We start from the raw sequence: 17,750 nt of genomic DNA on the forward strand, positions 1-17,750 counted from the left end.
TTTTAATCCAATTGTTTTTTAAGAAGGCTAAGAGAATGATTGCTTTACACGCACACCTTACAAATTTAATCTAGCAGGAGAGGACAATATTTTCCCTGGCAGATGTAGGATCACTACACTTTAATTGTACAATTACAATACACATATATCAAAACTGCTTCCATGCAACTGTTTTTGTTGAACATTGGTCACATAATCTGATTCGATTATTGATCAATTTTCCCCTATCTACGTTACATTGTGCTGAAAGTACTGTCATCCACTAACTATTCCTTTTTAATTCAATAAGAAACAAAATCAGATTGTTAAAGATGTTCTGGATTTACAGTCCACTTATTTTTGTACTAAATAACACTATACATAGTTATGTTATCCAGAAAAGCTAAGGAAGCAGAAGCGAGTTATATTTGTATACTTACAATAGCCATTTATAGGGAGATTTTAGGAACTGCAATTAAATGTGCCATTTAGACTGAAAATAAAAAATATTTCAAAGTATTACATTTGTTAGGTATTCTTCCCCTAACCTCTTACTCCATTAATTTTACTGGGACATCTGCCAGAATGCCGAAGGTAAGTAGTGGGGCTAGGGGGATGGTTAGGGGTTAAGGTTAGGCACTAAGGGAAGGGTTAGGCACTAAGGGGAGAGGTTTCAGTCTATGGTACAGGAAGGGGGAGGTTAGGTTTAGGCACTAGGTAGGGGGGTTAGGTTCAGGCACCGGGGAGGGAGGGTTAGGTTAGGGAGGGGGTAGGATTAGGATACCAACCAACAGGTGTCGGTATCCTAACCCTGTTGGGATACCGACGGGTCGTCCCATACCTAACCCTAGGATATGACCCAACTCCTGTATGGTGAACATGATTATTATGTTACTTACAGTATGTCACTTAATCAAAGGCACCACCTCAACAGGCGAGATATTTATCTACATTGGTTGCCCAGGTTTCTCTATATACAAGATAATTTAGCCCTCCTCCATTACAACACTCATCGCCAGTACCCATTTAAGTTTCTTACGGTATGGGAGATATGGTTGGCTAACCCCAAGCAGGCAATGGTGTTGGTCATAGCACCCAAAGACATTTATAGCATTTTAAACGTAATGGACAAAAACCTCATATTCCATAAACACTGTCTATTTCTAAAATGTGTGTTCAAAAAGAAAATATAGAATTAATTTTTATGAAATATTAGTGGAAATCCTAATGGTCAACGCCTCTTCATACCTTGCCTTCCAGTAATGTCCTTTTCAAGGTCGTGCTGAGAATGCTTGTTGTTCACAGACGCTGCATCTTTACTTAACCTGAAGTCAAACTGCAATACATAAACAATTTCAATTAAGAATATATTTATACCAAAAAAATGGGAGAACATTTTCATGCTTTTAAAACCTCTTCTAGCACTTTTAAAAGGCTGAAATGATCAGATTGTTTATAGAACCTGACATTTTGGTGGTGGGAAAACTGGATAAATGCCTATTATTACAGACGATACTGAACAAGTCTGCAATAAGAGTTTGCAATCTCTTCTCCTGACACAGGGAATTAGCTTATAAAAAGAATAAGTCCTCTCATCTTGACATTTATACTTAATGCATGAAGACTGATGGGAACAATTTGTGGTTAGCACTGTGTCTGTATAAGGAGTAATCAGTGGTTCTTATACCACGCCATGGATTATTTATGTGCTATAGGCTTTGATGATGAAGTTTTAACCATATTATGCACAGATGGATTTAGGGCCTGATTCAGACCCACTCGCGAGCGGCTGTCCGCTCGCAAGTGGGTCGATGGTCTGCACTGAGCATGCGCACGATGGAGGGAGTTGTGTCCTATCAAAGGGGGCGTGCTGTCAATGTTGATTGACAGCACGCCCCCTTTGGTGGGCGTGCCGGGGGCGTGCCTCCCTGACGGGGGCGTTCCCACGGGAACGCCTCCCGTCAGAAGCCGGCCCACTGACATCACTAGTGATGTCAGTGGGAGTGATTTTGGCTCTGATAGAGCCAAAATCACTCCGGAGCTTGCGGTTGAAAACCTCAACCGCAGGCTCCGGCTCGCAATTTCGATGGTCGCGATGGTCACGACCATCGCGGCCATCAAAATGCACGCTCGTATAGCCTGTGGGTGGTGACCCACAGCTATACGAGCGTCCAGGAGGACGCTCCATGAAAATGGAGCCCGGCCCTCATTCAGAGCGTGCGGCTCTGAATGAGGGCCTTAGTCAACAGAAAACTTTGCTTATATGATAATAACACCACAGTTAGTGCAACTAACATTACTATAGTGTAGATCTGATAATAAATTAGTGTAGTAGCACTACTTTTTGCAAAATAAACAGATAAAATTAAACAAGAAATATAAATATAGACTTTACACCATGGACCATAGTATTATTCCTTTACTGAGAGTGTCTAATTCCATATAAATGAGCAAGCTCTATAAATAAGAATGCAGGGTAGTTTTCTTCACTATTATTAGGTTATGGAGAAGTAGCAGGTTTGGTTTATGAAGCAGTAGAAGCTATGGTTATGAAGAAACAGTAGATTTGGGACAGCCTCTTGCTGCTACAATTCATATATTAAATGAATAGGGAATTGAACTTAGGATAGCATTCTGCACAGGATAAGGTGTGACCCACCGTCTACTGTTCCTAGACAGAGCCCTTCCTAGCCAGGGGTCTTTTTCTTTAATCAGGGTCATTCTTGCCAAGGTTTTTTCTTTCCCCCTCCAACAGATTCCCCAGAAAGGAGTTTGGGGATGTGACGCAAATAATTGCTTCATCACAGCTGTGATTTATTTCCAGAATTGTGGGGCTATGATAATACAAATTTGCTGTGAAACGTTTAACGTTCATTGAGCCTCTGGAGCGCCCTCTTCCCTCCACTGGGGAAGTGAGTGGGATCCAGGAGGGTAGTCCAATCTCCAGGGATCCAGGAGAGTTCCTTAACACTCAGAAATCTCATGAAAATTCCAGGAGAGTGCAAGGCTCCAAGGCTCCAGGGAAGGACTAATCACAAGTAAGTAACAGTCTGCAGCTTGTGACTGATCCTCCTGCTCACACACCCTCTTCTACTACTATTTCTACATCAGGGTCCCTAGGGTATCCACAGGATACCTTGGGGTATAGGTGATGACATCAGGCATCGGGCACCATAGAGTTAAGTTTTCAGCTTCCCAGGATGCACTAGGGTCCCCCTCTTATACCCCGCCCCCGAGCCAAGGCATCCCAGTTTCGTTGGTGCCCGGCTCGGAGTCGGAGCACATGTTCCTGACGATTGCAGTACTGCAACATCATGGCTGGTTAATAAACTGGCAAAAGTCCACACTGATCCCGTCTCAGAGGATTCTGCACCTCGGAGCCTTATTGGACTCCAGACAGCAGAGGATCTTTGTGACGCGGGAAAAGATGTCTGCCTTACAGTTGAGGGTGCGCAGTTATCTGTAGAGTCGCCGAGTGTCTCTGCACTCGGCGATGAGGTTACTGGGCTCCATGGTGTCAGTGTTCGACATGGTGGAATATGCCCAGTTTCACTCCAGACCTCTGCAGCAATTGATCCTGTCCAAATGGAATGGACTGCCTCAGAGTCTAAAGTCCCAGACGATGGTGCTCACTCCGGGGATTCGCCTGTCTCTAGCCTGGTGGTTGCAGACGACCCACCTCAACAAGGGTCATCCATTTTGGGTGACGAACTGGGTCCTGTTAACAACGGACGCAAGCCTTCGGGGCTGGGGAGCTGTCACGGGTCCACACTTGTTCCAGGGCAGGTGGACTCAGGCAGAAAAGGAGCTTCCAATAAACATCTTGGAACTCTGCACAGTGTTCAATGCTCTCCAGCAGGCACACCGGGTTCTACAAGGTCACCCCGTGCAGGTCCAGTCAGACAACGCCACCACCGTGGCCTACATAAATCGACAAGGAGGAACCCGAAGTCGGGCGGCACTCATAGAGGTGTCCCGGATCCTGGTCTGGGCGGAGCGCAATCTCCCGGCCATATCAGCAGTATTCATCCCGGGAGTCCTCAACTGGGATGCGGACTTTCTCAGTCGCCAGGACATACATCCGGGGGAATGGTCTCTGCACCAGGACGTCTTTCAACTTCTGGTGGACAGGTGGGGTCTTCCAGAGATAGACCTCATGGCGTCACGGTACAACAACAAGTTGCCGGTATACGGGTCTCGAACAAGAGACGAAAATGCGTCTCTGGTGGATGCTCTGTCAGTCCAGTGGACATTCCGGTTTTCTTATCCCTTTCCTCCATTTTCCCTTCTTCCACGGGTAATCCGGAAATTCAAACAGGAAGGAGGAACGCTCCTGTTGATAGCTCCCGCGTGGCCCAGGCGGCACTGGTTCTCAGACCTTCAGAGTCTGTCCGTGGACGTTCCTCTGCGGTTGCCGCTACGACCGGACCTGCTGTCACAGGGTCCTTGTCTTCACCCGGACCTGACTCGGCTGCCTTTGACGACGTGGCTGTTGAGACGGCCATGTTAAGGTCCAGGGGGTTTTCCAGCTCTGTGGTACAAACTATGCTAAGAGGTCGGAAGCCATCCTCTGCAAGGATATACCATCGTGTGTGGCATACGTTCTTCCAGTGGTGTCGACCGAGAGGTTATGCCCCTCGGGAGTTCCGTCTGTCTAGAGTGTTAGCTTTCCTACAGGCGGGGCTAGACCATGGGCTTCGCCTTGCATCTCTGAAGGTGCAGGTGTCTGCCCTGTCAGTCTGGTTCCATCGTAGGATTGCTGCGCTCCCTGATGTTCGCACCTTTATGCAAGGTGTTCTTCGAATTCAGCCGCCTTTTGTTCCACCGGTGGCGCCTTGGGATTTAGCTGTGGTCCTGAGGGCTCTCCAGGGACCGCCGTTTGAACCACTGGGCTCAGTGGACCTTAAATGGCTGACAGCTAAAACAATTTTCCTTCTGGCCATTGCTTCGGCCAGACGTGTTTCTGACTTAGGGGCTCTCTCCTGTAGACCCCCTTTCCTGATTTTTCATAGGAACAAGGCAGTGCTGCACACTCGTCCTGAATTTCTTCCCAAAGTTGTTTCAAGTTTCCATATCAACGAGGAAATCGTTGTGCCGGCTTTTAACTCACCTGACCTTTCAGTGGGTGAGGCCACTTTGGACGTTGTGCGGGCCTTAAGGATTTATGCTGACCGCAATTCTTCGTTTAGGAAGTCGGACGCTTTGTTTGTCCTCTATGGCTTCCATAAAAAGGGTTGGCCTGCTTCAAAGCAAACTTTGGCAGGTTGGATTTGTATGGCAATTTCAGAAGCTTATCTTCATTAAGGCCTTCCGGTTCCATCCTCTGTGAGGGCTCATTCCACTAGGTCTGTCGGTCCTTCGTGGGCAGCTCGACGTGGTGCCTCTGCAGTCCAAATCTGCAAGGCTGCCACGTGGTCCTCTGTCCATACCTTTGTGAGGTATTACGCGTTTGACACCTTTGCCTCTCAGGATTCTTCCTTCGGGCGGCGGATTCTCCTTTCAGCACAGGAGCGTCCCCACCCTTAAAGGATACTGCTTTGGGACATCCCCAAGGTATCCTGTTGATACCCTATGGACCCTGATGTAGAAAATATGAGATATGGTAAGAACTTACCTTTGTTATCTCTAATTCTACGAAGTCCATAGGGTTCCACAGGACTCCCGCCCTGTCGCACCTGTGCTGCAGATGGGCTTTACTCTGGTCACCGTTTTTTTTTCCGTCTCCCTCTGGTGAGAATGTGATTCTTGTGTGTGTCCAGATCTTTCTTCCTTCTTCTCCTCCTCCGGCCTATGGCTTGGTACGTAACTGAGATGCCTTGGCTCGGGGGCGGGGTATAGGAGGGGGACCCTAGTGCATCCTGGGAGGCTGAAAAGTTAACTCTATGGTGCCCGATGCCTGACGTCATCACCTATACCCCAAGGTATCCTGTGGAACCCTATGGACTTCGTAGAAATAGAGATAACAAAGGTAAGTTCTTACCATATCTCATATTTTTAAATTGACAAATGGAATTTGCCATTTCTGAGTTGAGAAAGGTAGAAGATTAGGAATATTGATTTAACAGCTGTCAAGTAAGCTTAAAGGAACAGACAGAGGCACATCCTCGTAATTTGGTAATAACAGTGGGCCTGATTCAGCAAGGAACGCAGTTGCTTATACGCACGCAATCAGTCAATTAATTCACAGTGCGCTAGACACTTCGGTCTGAATTGCCATCGCAGAGGATACACAGAACCATGGCAGAATGATTGCCAGGAAGTGCTGTTTGGGGGTGGTGAAGGGGGGTGGTCGTGCGAAAGCAGGTGTGTCAGTGCGTTTCAACGCTGTTGCATGGGCATGCATAAATTAGCCACTGTGATGCCATACGCAGCCTGAGGACTCATAGCGTGCGCTGAAGTAAGCAATTCCTGAGTGAGGTATGACCTGCCTTAACTGTGTTTCTGGGTCTGGTGTTACCGATTGTTTCTCTATGTTGGCCAAGTATACGGATGTGAGTAAGGGGAAATGGGCGTTCTATGTCAGACTGCAATCGCAATGCGAATGCAAACATTTACACATCACCGCTGATAATAGTGCATTGCGTGCGTATAAGCAGAATAGCAATCCATGCTCAGTGTTGCAATGTAACATCAAACAATGACAAGGTCACTTTTCCTAGTTATTCATATAAGAAGCAGCATTACCTGTTTATTAAAACCATATGCCCTCTATTAGTCTCTCTAACACCATCATATCAGTATACAAAATAGGTCTGTATTACTTTATATTTATAGCAATAAATTAATTATAGAAACATAATTTACTTGTTTTTACCTGCTTATTTTTCTCTGTTACCGGAGTAGTCTGTAAAACCAAATGAAGGCCACTGTTGTTTACCTGCAGGAAGGAAATTAATGTGTTACAGTGTGTCATTAGTACACATGCAATAAACCCCAGTTCCTATGATTCAATGCAAAAGCAAAATGTTAATATATTTTTATAGTGAACGTACGTATATGCTGCAACACAATCCTGCAGGTTTCTTCTTTAATTTACAGCAGTAGTACACAAACTTTTTCAGGCCACTCCCACTTGGCTCCATTAACTCATGCCCATTTTCCCCGACCCATTGAGGAAGATCTTAACACAAAACAGTAATGATTAATTTAACATTATTCAAAATACAATCTTCCGTGTCACCTCAGTATGTTCTTCCAATCCAACCTCCTCTCTATCTGCTTCTCCCCCTCATCTCTGGCTGCTGCTCTATCCTCCTTCCCTCACGCTGTCCCACCACCTCTGCTACTGTGTCTCATCCCACCCCTGCTCCACCGCACCACAACCCTCCCCTCCACCAGCGTTCCCAGTGGCCCAATGTGTCCTCCTCTCCAGCTAGTGCTGTCCAGTCTCCCTAGCAGAGGGAGCAGTTGGACAGGCAGCCTACATGTTGAAGAGAGGGTGCAGACTTTAGCAGATTATTATATAGATAATGACCACCGAATAGGTAATCCGCTATATTTGCATTTATCCCATGCTTGCAGAAGGAAAATCTATTTCTCCACAATTTTGTGCAATAAAAAATCTGCAAAAATCTGGAAAAAACATAAAAAAATTTATTACAAATAATAAAGATTTTATCCAAATTTATTAGTCATAATGTTTAGAAACTTAAAATGAGTAGAATCCTTATCACTACTGCCTTACAGCTGTTGATTTGTGCTCATTTATATTGTACTGCAGAGAGAACTTTTTCGCATTCAAATCTATAATACTGTAAGGGAACTGCACGAGAACGGTGACAGATCATCTTAGCGGGAGCACCACCAACTACTCACAATTGGGCTGACCAAATAAACGGATTAATTAGTGATAATGATTAGATATACTACAGCAGAATAGGATACATATTCATCTGAGAAGTTCAGTTTGAAGCAGTGCCGGTGAAAGATACAAAAACTACACTAGTCTTTACTATGTACTACTGGTGCCATCTACCATGATCAGTTATTGTACTCGTAGCAGAATTTTACTGGGGTCTGTTGTAATTAGGAACTGATCCCAACAAAAGTGACTTGCAAACCAATGCCTTGTCGCTCTCCATTTCCAAGGCAAATAAATGCTTTTTCATTATACCTCCATGGGGAGGAATTCAATTAAATGCGCTGTTGAATAGCTCCAGCAGTAAGTGGCAGGAGCTATTGGATTGTCTGCATCAAACCTGGCAATTAGGTCAGAAGACGCAGTTTACCGCACCTAATGACAGGGCATTCTCACAGTAAATGGCAGTCTCTGACATATGTTCCGGGAGTAATGCTGTTAGCACATGCACTAGCTTAGTTGGCCAATTGAATAGCTCCGGGCACTCATTCCCAGTGATATTCATCATCGCATTTAATTGAATTTCCCTCCCATGTCCGTTAATGTTCCTTCTTTGTATCAATATTTCCAAGATTATACAAACAAACGTCAGTTTAAATTAAAATGAATTCCTGTGACCTGACCTCAGGTAAGAAAACTAGACTATAGATAGAAGTGGTATGTCACTTGTCTGGAGTCCATAAGGAACAAGTCTTCGTTGTGCGAGTGGTCAATTTCTTTCAAGTTGTAGATACCTAAATGGACAGAAGAGGACAATCCCAGACCATAGGATTAGGTGACAAATAAAGTGGAGAGCAAGGTTTTTTTTAAGAGGTGTGTTTATTTTTGATTAAAATAAATAAATCCAGGGTTGCGTTTTGTTTTTTACTTACTTTCTCTATGGCATAATACAGCTATGGGCATGCTGTATATTGCAGGCTAGGAGCAACAGTGAAACCAGTGTTGGATTCAACTTTGTGCGCCCTACCCATTTTGTTCTCTGTATTATTTCTGGACCTTGCTACTAGAATTCCATGCGAGCGACACAAACTCTATTTGACTCTTACATCAGCAAAGAATCTTGAACCGGGTGGGTTGGGGAAGCCGCAACAGATACACCTACACGTACACGTACACCAAGTCATGTAAGGTGCTTTAATATGCCTCTTCTGTAATCAGGCTATGTCAGACTTTATACAAAAGTGTATAGAGGCACAACTGGGAGATACACTTTTTATTGTGCATTTGCAGTACAACAAAGCTCATTTTGCGTTTCTGTGTTGGACTTACAACCAAACTCCAAAGCCTACTAAACCCTAAGTCAACATATGTAATATCTATTACACACTGTATACCAAGAAGTTATTGTATGGGCTCTCTTGTGTGCAAAACAAAGTAAAAAAGATACAGCTATATTAAACTGTTTTACTGTAGAATTAAACATAAACCACGCCTACAAAGACAAAACAAATGCTTGTTTAACTGTACCCAGGCCAAGAACAACAGTAGATCACTACACATGTAGAGTGCATGTAACATCATGCTGTCTTATAGCTAAATACACATACTACCCGTCAGTTTACGTTATGAAAATTTGCATAGACTAAAACTGCATGTGTAACGTAAGAAAAATAATAACAGTTTACAACGCTGACATGAAACGTATAAATAAGGTTATAATGTGCAGAACAGCACAAAACAGTAGAAAGGATATACTGTACTTACATACAAGGTGGAAAAGTATACATTACGGGTCTGATTGCGTACAAGTCCCAAAGCAGATGCATATTGCAAATTTTAGCAAACTGCGCATGCACCATACCATATACATGCAAACCACCGTTTTTATTTGACCATTTTAAGGGCATCAACTGGACAGTTACCTTGTGTAGGCATGCATAAGATCTGTGTTGTGAGAGAGATCTGTGTTGTGAGAGTATTGTGCATGTAAAAAGGGATGCCTGCTTCTGATGGATCTATTGCACCCAGCAGAGGTGTAACTCCAAGAGACAATGGAGGCACCTGCCTCCGGGCGCCAAGCCCTGAAGTGGCTCCATCATCTATAGCATGTAAAGCAGCACTTGTGTGGTTCACAGTGGAAAATTAGTGTGACCGCTGATCTTCCACTGCAGCTGTGCACCCACTGCTGCTGCTATAGCCTTGATCTGCTCTGTCTCAGGAGCTCCGCTAACACCTGCAACAGGGGTCAGGAAGGATACCCCTCAGCTTGCACTGCAGTAAGCGAAGGTGCACTTGCCACCAGGGCCACCATCAGGGGGGGGACTGCCAGGCCTCCTGTCCTGGGCACGGAGAGAGAGGGGACCCGGGTGGCAGCGGTGACTCGGCGAGGGAGGAAGAGCAACGGTGGTGCTGCGGCACTACTATGGATAGTATGGAGCCGCCTGCGATCCAATAACAGCTCGCGGAACGGCTGCCAATCAGGAACAGCCGGCCCTGATTGGCTACTGTTCCGCGAGCTGTGATTGGCTTGTGGCCAGCTCTAGTAGTATTGAGCTGGCCGCGAGCCAATCATAGGTCACGAAACAGCAGCCAATTAGGAGTGGCTGCTCCTGATTGGCTGCTGCTCCGTGAGATGTGATTGGCTCAGGACCGGATCCATAGTTCAAATGCCGCAACAAAGATGCTCTTTTTCTACGCCTGCGGCCCGATGCACTACTCGCCGCTGCCACCCTGGCCCCTTTCTCAGGTACTTCTGTTGAACCTGTCTTGTGCCCCCACTCGAGGCCAGATAGCCTTCTCTGCACTGCCCCCCGAGTCCAGCCAGCCTGCTCCCCCCCCAGTTTAGCCAGCCATGCTGCTTTCCCTGCCCCTCCCCAAGTCCAGCCAGCCTTCCTTCCCTGTCCACCCTCCACTGCAGCTAGCCTTCCTTCCTTGTCCACCCCTCCAGTGCAGCCATCCTACCTTCCCTGCCCATCACCCTAGTGCAACCAGCCTTCCATCTCTACCCACCCCCCAGTCCAGCCAGCATTCCTTCCCTGCCCACCCCCCCAGTCCAGCAAGCCATCCTTCCCTGCCTATCCCTCCAGTCCAGCAAGCCATCCTTCCCTGCCTATCCCACCAGTGCAGCCAGCCATCCTTCCCTGCCCCCCCACCAGTGCAGCCAGCCATCCTTCCCTGCCCCCCCCCACCAGTGCAGCCAGCCTTCCTTCCCTGCCCACCCTCCCCCAGTGCAGCCAGAATTCCTTCCATGCCCACCCCCCCAGTCTAGCAAGCCATCCTTCCCTGCCTATCCCCCCAGTCCAGCAAGCCATCCTTCCCTGCCTACCCCACCAGTACAGTCTTCCCTGCCTACCCCACCAGTTCAGCCTTCCCTGCCTACCCCACCAGTTCAGCCAGCCTTCCATGCACTCCCTTCTCCCCCCCTTCTGGTCCAGCCAGCCTGTCTTCCCTGTCCTAGTCCTGTCAGTCTTCCTTGCGGCACCCCTATGTCTAGCCAGCCTGCCTGCCTTCTCTGCCCCGCCTCTCCCCTAGTCCAGCCTGCCTTCCCTTTGCCTCCCTCAGACCAAGCCAGCCTTCCCTGCCCTTTGCCACCCCAATCCACTCTTCCCAGTCAAGTGCCCCCGCTTTTTTAGCCTTCCCTGCCCTGTGCCCCCATTAATATCCAGCCTTCTCTACCCTGTGCCCCCCCATCCACCATGTCTAGCCATCTCTGATTTACATACCAATTGATGCACCACCCCCGAAATAGCTCCACCTACATTATCCACAACTCCACCCAAGTCTGCCCTATACCCCGTTGGGCCCTGCCTATTTTGTCAGTAATGGGCCCCAAAATTTCTGATGGCAGCCCTGCTTGCCACTGCTGCTAGAGAGTGAGCTGGGACCAGAAACACCTGACAGAGAGCCATCCGCCAGTAAACAGCTGAAACTCAGTGAGTCTGTATGACTCTGACCCACCAGCTGTTGCCACGCAGCATACCTGGTACAAAATTTCAGGCATAATTGTATATGAGCGTCTGCCAAGGTAAACCCTGGAAAAGCCACAGCAAAACGCATGTCATCGTCCTGCTGTGTGTCTGATGCCTCATGTACAAATTGCACTGCAAATTTGTACCTATGGACTAACCTTTAAGAGAACTATACCTGGGTCTTGATACTGCAGGACCCCGGAGCGTAGCAGAGCCAAATCAAGCACAAAAGCTCATATACAATTATACCCGATATGTAAATAATCATACACCTCTAGACCCCATAGACCAGAGGTTTTCAACCGCTGTGCCGCGGCACAGTACTGTGCAGCGGGCGGTTGTGAGGTGTGCCGCAGCGCTAGAGCCGCCGGTCACATTAAAAAGCTGCGGCCCGGGCAGCGCTGCCACTGAGCTCCTCTGTGAGGCTCAGGGGCACGCCCGGGCCGTGACCTGCCTGAACGCGGCAGCGTGACATCACAGGTCACGCATGCCGCGTTGCCTGCCTGGCCTGCCTGCCCGCCCCAACAGAGTCTCAGCCAGTCCTTTCCTCCCGCTCGTGGCCAGCCAGTCCTTCTCTCCTTCCTACCTGCGACCAGGCAGTATTCCCACCTTCGCCAGCGGTTAGCCACCCCTTCACTAACTCCTGCCTGCGGCCAACCAGTACTACCCGCCAGCGACCAGCCACCACTTCTCTCCCACCCGCCCGTGGCCAGCCAGTACATCTCTCCCTCCAGCGGCCAGGAAGCCCTTTCCTCCTAGCTGCCCGCGACCAGCCAGCCACTGCTGACAGCTCTGCACCGTGGGAACCTGCAGCCGATGACAGACAGGGAAGTCTAAAAAAATGTACATTTAGTTTTGATGTGGTAGCCAGTATGATTTGATTTTGTGGAGAGCAATGTGTTGTTGTTTTTTTGTTTGTTTCTGTGGAGGTCCTTGTAATTTTTTTTTTCTGTGGTTGCCTATGTTATTTTTTTTCTGTGGGGGGTCTATTATTTTTTTTTCTGTGGGGGCCCATGTTATTTTTTTCTGTGGGGGCCCATGTTTTTTTTTTTTTGTGGTGGTCTATGTTAATTTTTTTCTGTGGGGGCCTATGTTATGTTTTTTTATGTGGGGGCCAAGTGTATGTGTGTGTTATATCTTTGGGGCCATTGTATGAGTGTTTTATTCCTGTGAAGGCCAATGCATGTTTTTTTATGTGAGAGTCAATGTGTATGTTTTTGCATAGGTCGCGCACGCCGCATCGCCGGATGGTGTGCCTTGGCAATTTTAAAATCTTGCCTAGTGTGCCTCGAGTTGAAAAAGGTTGAAAATCACTGCCATAGACAAAAGGTGAAAAACATGTACTTATAGTGTAATAACCTTGATAACGCTGGAACACACAGATAATAAATATGCGTACCATGTGAATTCAAACATCCGGCATGTATTGATTACCTTTGTCCTCAGACCTTGGTACATCAAACAAAACGGTGCATCCCAACGCAGAGCCATAACTAGACTTTTTGGTGCCCTGTGCCAGAAAGAGCATTGGTGCCCCCCCCCCCCATTTTTCAAATAGGGACATAAGAAGCGCACCTGTAAAATGGTCATGGCCTCATGGGGAAGGGCCAGGAGATGCTGGGGATGATATAAGAGGAAGCTACAAGTGAGAATGATAATAAACAGAAAATTGACTGGCCCGAACAGCGCCCCCTGCCCTGTGCGATGGCATTGGTCGCACTACCCTAGTTACGGCCCTGTCCCCACTTTCTTAACAATACAGGTACTTAAACCCTTTCATCCCCCACCATTCAGGGTGTACAATTGCCAGATGTTCCAGAAGTCACATTCATATAAATGGAACATATGCACTCATAGTGTACAGCCATGTCCAAAAGTTTTGAGAATGACACAAGTATTGGTTTTCACAAAGTTTGCTGCTTCAGTGTTGTTAGACCTTTTTGTCAGATGTTATTATGGTATACTGAAGTAAAATTGCAAGCATTTCATAAGGCTTTTATTGACAATTACATTAAGTTTATGCAGAGTCAATATTTGCAGTGTTGACCCTTCTTTTTCAAGACCCCTGCAATTCGCCCTGGCATGCTGTCACTCAACTTCTGGACCACATACTGACTGATGGCCACCCATTCTTGCCTAATCAATGCTTGGAGTTTGTCAGAATCTGTAGGTTTTTGTTTGTCCACCCACCTCTTGAGGATTGACCACAAGTTCTCAATGGGATTAAGGTCTGGGGAGTTTCCTGGCCATGGACCCAAAATTTCGATGTTTTGTTCCCAGAGCCACTTAGTTATCACTTTTGCCTTATGGCAAAATGCTCCATCATGCTGGAAAAGGCACTGTTCGTCACCAAACTGTTCTTGGATGGTTGGGAGAAGTTGCTCTTGGAGGAGGATGTTTTGGTACCATTCTTTATTCATGGCTGTGTTTTAAGGCAAAATTGATAGTGAGCCCACTCCCTTGGCTGAGAAACAACCCCACACATGAATGGTCTCAGGATGCATTACTGTTGAAACAAAGGCAAGAAGGAGACTAGGCGCTCTATTCCCAACACAAGGACAATATTTGAAAAATTTATATTTTAATCTAAAGCAGCTATCCAAAAATAGGTGTATGCTAAAAAACCTATAAAAGACAAAAGTATACAAAAGGTGTAGACAGCGCTAGTAGACAAAAACTGTTTTAATACAATATATAAAGAATAATCAACATAAAACACAAAATTATAAAAAATTACATTAAATAAAAACAAATATGTATATATTTAAAATTAAAAGTCATAACCGGCTGGTGTATCCACTTAATTATGTCAGCTCCATGTGAAAAATATATATAGAAAAAATCAATACAGATCTGAATAATACTATCCAAAAATGGATGTGGGGATGTTTAATATCCTTTGCACACATGTGCTGCTTATCACTTCTTCACTTTGAAGATACAGTATGTTATGAACAAAGATCCAGAATTAATGTATGACTCTTTGTTGTTTGGGTTAGTAGTCAAACATACAGGCAGTAAGTATTTAAGAAGCAGAGCAGCAATCATTTGATGTAGTATTGCATAATCAGTACTTCATTGAATTTTGCCAGTCATTTTTAAGCAGAAATCCAACAGGCATGTATACAGTTCAGGTTTATACTCTGTTTACTGTTGTTAGTACAACTTAAATCCAAATGCAGCAAAACTTCAATCCACATCTGTGGACAATCAGGAGTCGATTGTTAGTTTATGTCCACATTGTTAGTAAACCTTCAATCAGAGTGCAGGAAAATTTTAATCCACATCTGTGACAACCAAGAGCCAATACGGTTTAATCCTCTGCTTTCCTCAAGAAAGCCTGTACTTACAATTCTCCCGGGAGATACAGTATATAAGCAAACACAACCAGCTGGTTTTGTAAATAGTACAGTCCCTTTACGCGTTTGACATTCACAACGCATGTGCGCAGCACCGACCACCGTGATAAAAACCGGGTGAGTCAGATTGCACAGCTACACTTCTGAGGAAGCCGCTGAGCATTAAGGAGGCAGAGAAACGCGTAAAGGGACTGTACTATTTACAAAACCAGCTGGTTGTGTCTGCTTATATATCTCCCGGGAGAATTGCAAGTACAGGCTTTCTTGAGAAAAGAGGATTGAACCCTATTGGCTCTTGGTTGTCCACAGATGTGGATTCAAGTTTTCCTGCATGCTGGTTGAAGGCTTACTAACAATGTGGACATAAACTAACAATCAACTCCTGATTGTCCACAGATGTGGATTGAAATTTAGCTGCATGTGGATTTAAGTTGTACTAACAATATGGGCATAAACTACCAATGGCTTCACAGTAAACCGAGTATAAACCTGAACTGCAGAGCCGTAACTAGACTTTTTGGTGCCCTGTGCCGGAAAGAGCATTGGCGCACCCCTCATTTTTCAAAAGGGACATAGGGCCTGATTCAGAACTGAACGCTCTGACCAGAGCGCTCGCTCTGAATCAGGGCCGTCCCAGCTAAACTTGGAGCGGCCTCCTGGCCGCTCGCATAGCTGTGGGTGACCACCCACAGCTTATGCGAGCGGCCAAAAAGATGGTCGCGATGGTCAAAGACCATCGCGACCATCGGGCTTGCGACGAGACCCTGCGGTAGGGTCTCGCTTCCGCAAGCCCAGGAGTGATTTTGGCTATATCAGAGCCAAAATCACTCCCACTGACATCATTACTGATCAGTGGAGCCGGACTCAGACTTTAGGCGTTCCCATGGGAACGCCTCCATCTGGCAGTCACGCCCACCAAAGGGGGCGTGCTGTCAATCAACATCGACAGCACGCCCCCTTTGGTGTGAGACCCGGAGCGACGGAGAATCCGTCGCTATCCGGGTCTCGCGCATGCGCACGACGGAGCTCCCTCCGTCGTGCGCATGCGCAGTGGGGCAACATCGACCCGTTTGCGAGCGTCCTTTGCTCGCGAACGGGTCTGAATGACCCCCATAATGCACCCAAAAAAGGGCCATGGCTTCATGGGGAAAGGTCAGGGAAGAGATAGGGGAGGCCAGGAGAAGCTGGGGATGAAATAAGAGGAAGCTAGAAGCAAGAATGATAATAAACAGAAATTTGACAGGCCCAAACAGCGCCCCCTGACCTGTGCGATGGCACATGCCGCACTACCCTAGCTACGGCCCTGCTGAATTGTATACATGCCTGTTGGATTTCTGCTTAAAAATGACTGGCAAAATTCAATGAAGTACTGATTATGCAATACTACATCAAATGATTGCTGCTCTGCTTCTTAAATATTAACTGCCTGTATGTTTGACTACTAACCCAAACAACAAAGAGTCATACATTAATTCTGGATCTTTGTTCATAACATACTGTATCTTCAAAGTGAAGAAGTGATAAGCAGCACATGTGTGCAAAGAATATTAAACATCCCCACATCCATTTTTGGATAGTATTATACAGATCTGTATTGATTTTTTCTATATATATTTTTCGTATGGGGCAGTCATAATTAAGTGGATACACCGGCCGGTTTTGACTACTTGATTTTTAATATATACATATTTATTTGTTTTTATTTAATGTAATTTTTTATAATTTTGTGTTTTATGTTGATTATTCTTTATAGATTGTATTAAAAAAAATTTTGTCTACTAGCACTGTCCACACCTTTGTATGCTTTACTGCTGGCATGACACAAGACTGATGGTAGCGCTCACCTTTCCTTCTCCGGACAAGCGTTTTTCCAGATGCCCCAAACAATCTGAAAGGGGATTCATCAGAGAAAATAACTTTACCCAAATCCCCAGCTATCCAATCCTTGTACATTATGAAGAAATCAGTCTGTCCCTGATATTTTTCCTGGAGAGAAGTGCCTCCAAAAGTCTTCATCCTTCGTCATGCCAACAGTAAAGCATTCTGAGATCATTCATTTGTGGGGTTGCTTCTCAGCCAAGGGAGTGGGTACAACGCGCTGGGTACAAGCTGTGACATCAATACTCTAACTGGCTTGTGCAGAATACAGATTACCGTAGATAAAGCTTATGTGAATTTTGATATGTGTGGTGTTTGTGAAATAAATGCTTTTTAAATACTACACTATGAGTGCATATGTTCCATTTATATGCATGTGACTTCTGGAACATCTGGCAATTGTACACCCTGAATGGTGGGGGACGAAATAATTGAAGTACCAGTATCGTTAAGAACGTGGGGTTCCCTCTTTTTGTTTGATGTACCAAGGTCTGAGGACAAAGATCATCAATACATGCCGGATGTTTGAATTCACATGGTACGCATATTTACTACCTGTGTGTTCCAGCGTTATCAAGGTTATTACACTGTAAGGCGCACGTTTTTCACCTTTTGTTTTGCATAAATTTGTTTGGGACCCCACAACAACGGTCCTTTTAGAAGAACATTTAGGATTCCACTAAAGAACCTACGAGACATTTAGAATTATTAGGTGTAGTGCTATTATCAATACTTGTGTACTATATATTTATTATATTTATATACACA

The 17,750-nt window shown here is 45.8% G+C and overlaps 1 protein-coding gene across 3 annotated transcripts in view; it reads right to left on the reverse strand.

The window, feature by feature from the left end:
* Positions 1 to 17,750, reverse strand: part of LRRC49 (leucine rich repeat containing 49) — a 167,527-nt gene that overhangs the window by 145,558 nt on the left and 4,219 nt on the right. For all 3 annotated transcript variants that reach the window (XM_088443365.1, XM_088443375.1, XM_088443355.1), the window contains exons 2-3: positions 6,794 to 6,856; positions 1,228 to 1,315 (exon numbers count right to left, since the gene is read on the reverse strand). In XM_088443365.1, the coding sequence (XP_088299491.1) occupies positions 1,228 to 1,315; positions 6,794 to 6,856 (151 nt within the window). The remainder of the gene's footprint in view (positions 1 to 1,227; positions 1,316 to 6,793; positions 6,857 to 17,750) is intronic.

This window comes from Taudactylus pleione, unplaced genomic scaffold (assembly GCF_031769625.1).
Source record: "Taudactylus pleione unplaced genomic scaffold, aTauple2 ptg000019l, whole genome shotgun sequence".
NCBI lineage: Eukaryota > Metazoa > Chordata > Amphibia > Anura > Myobatrachidae > Taudactylus > Taudactylus pleione.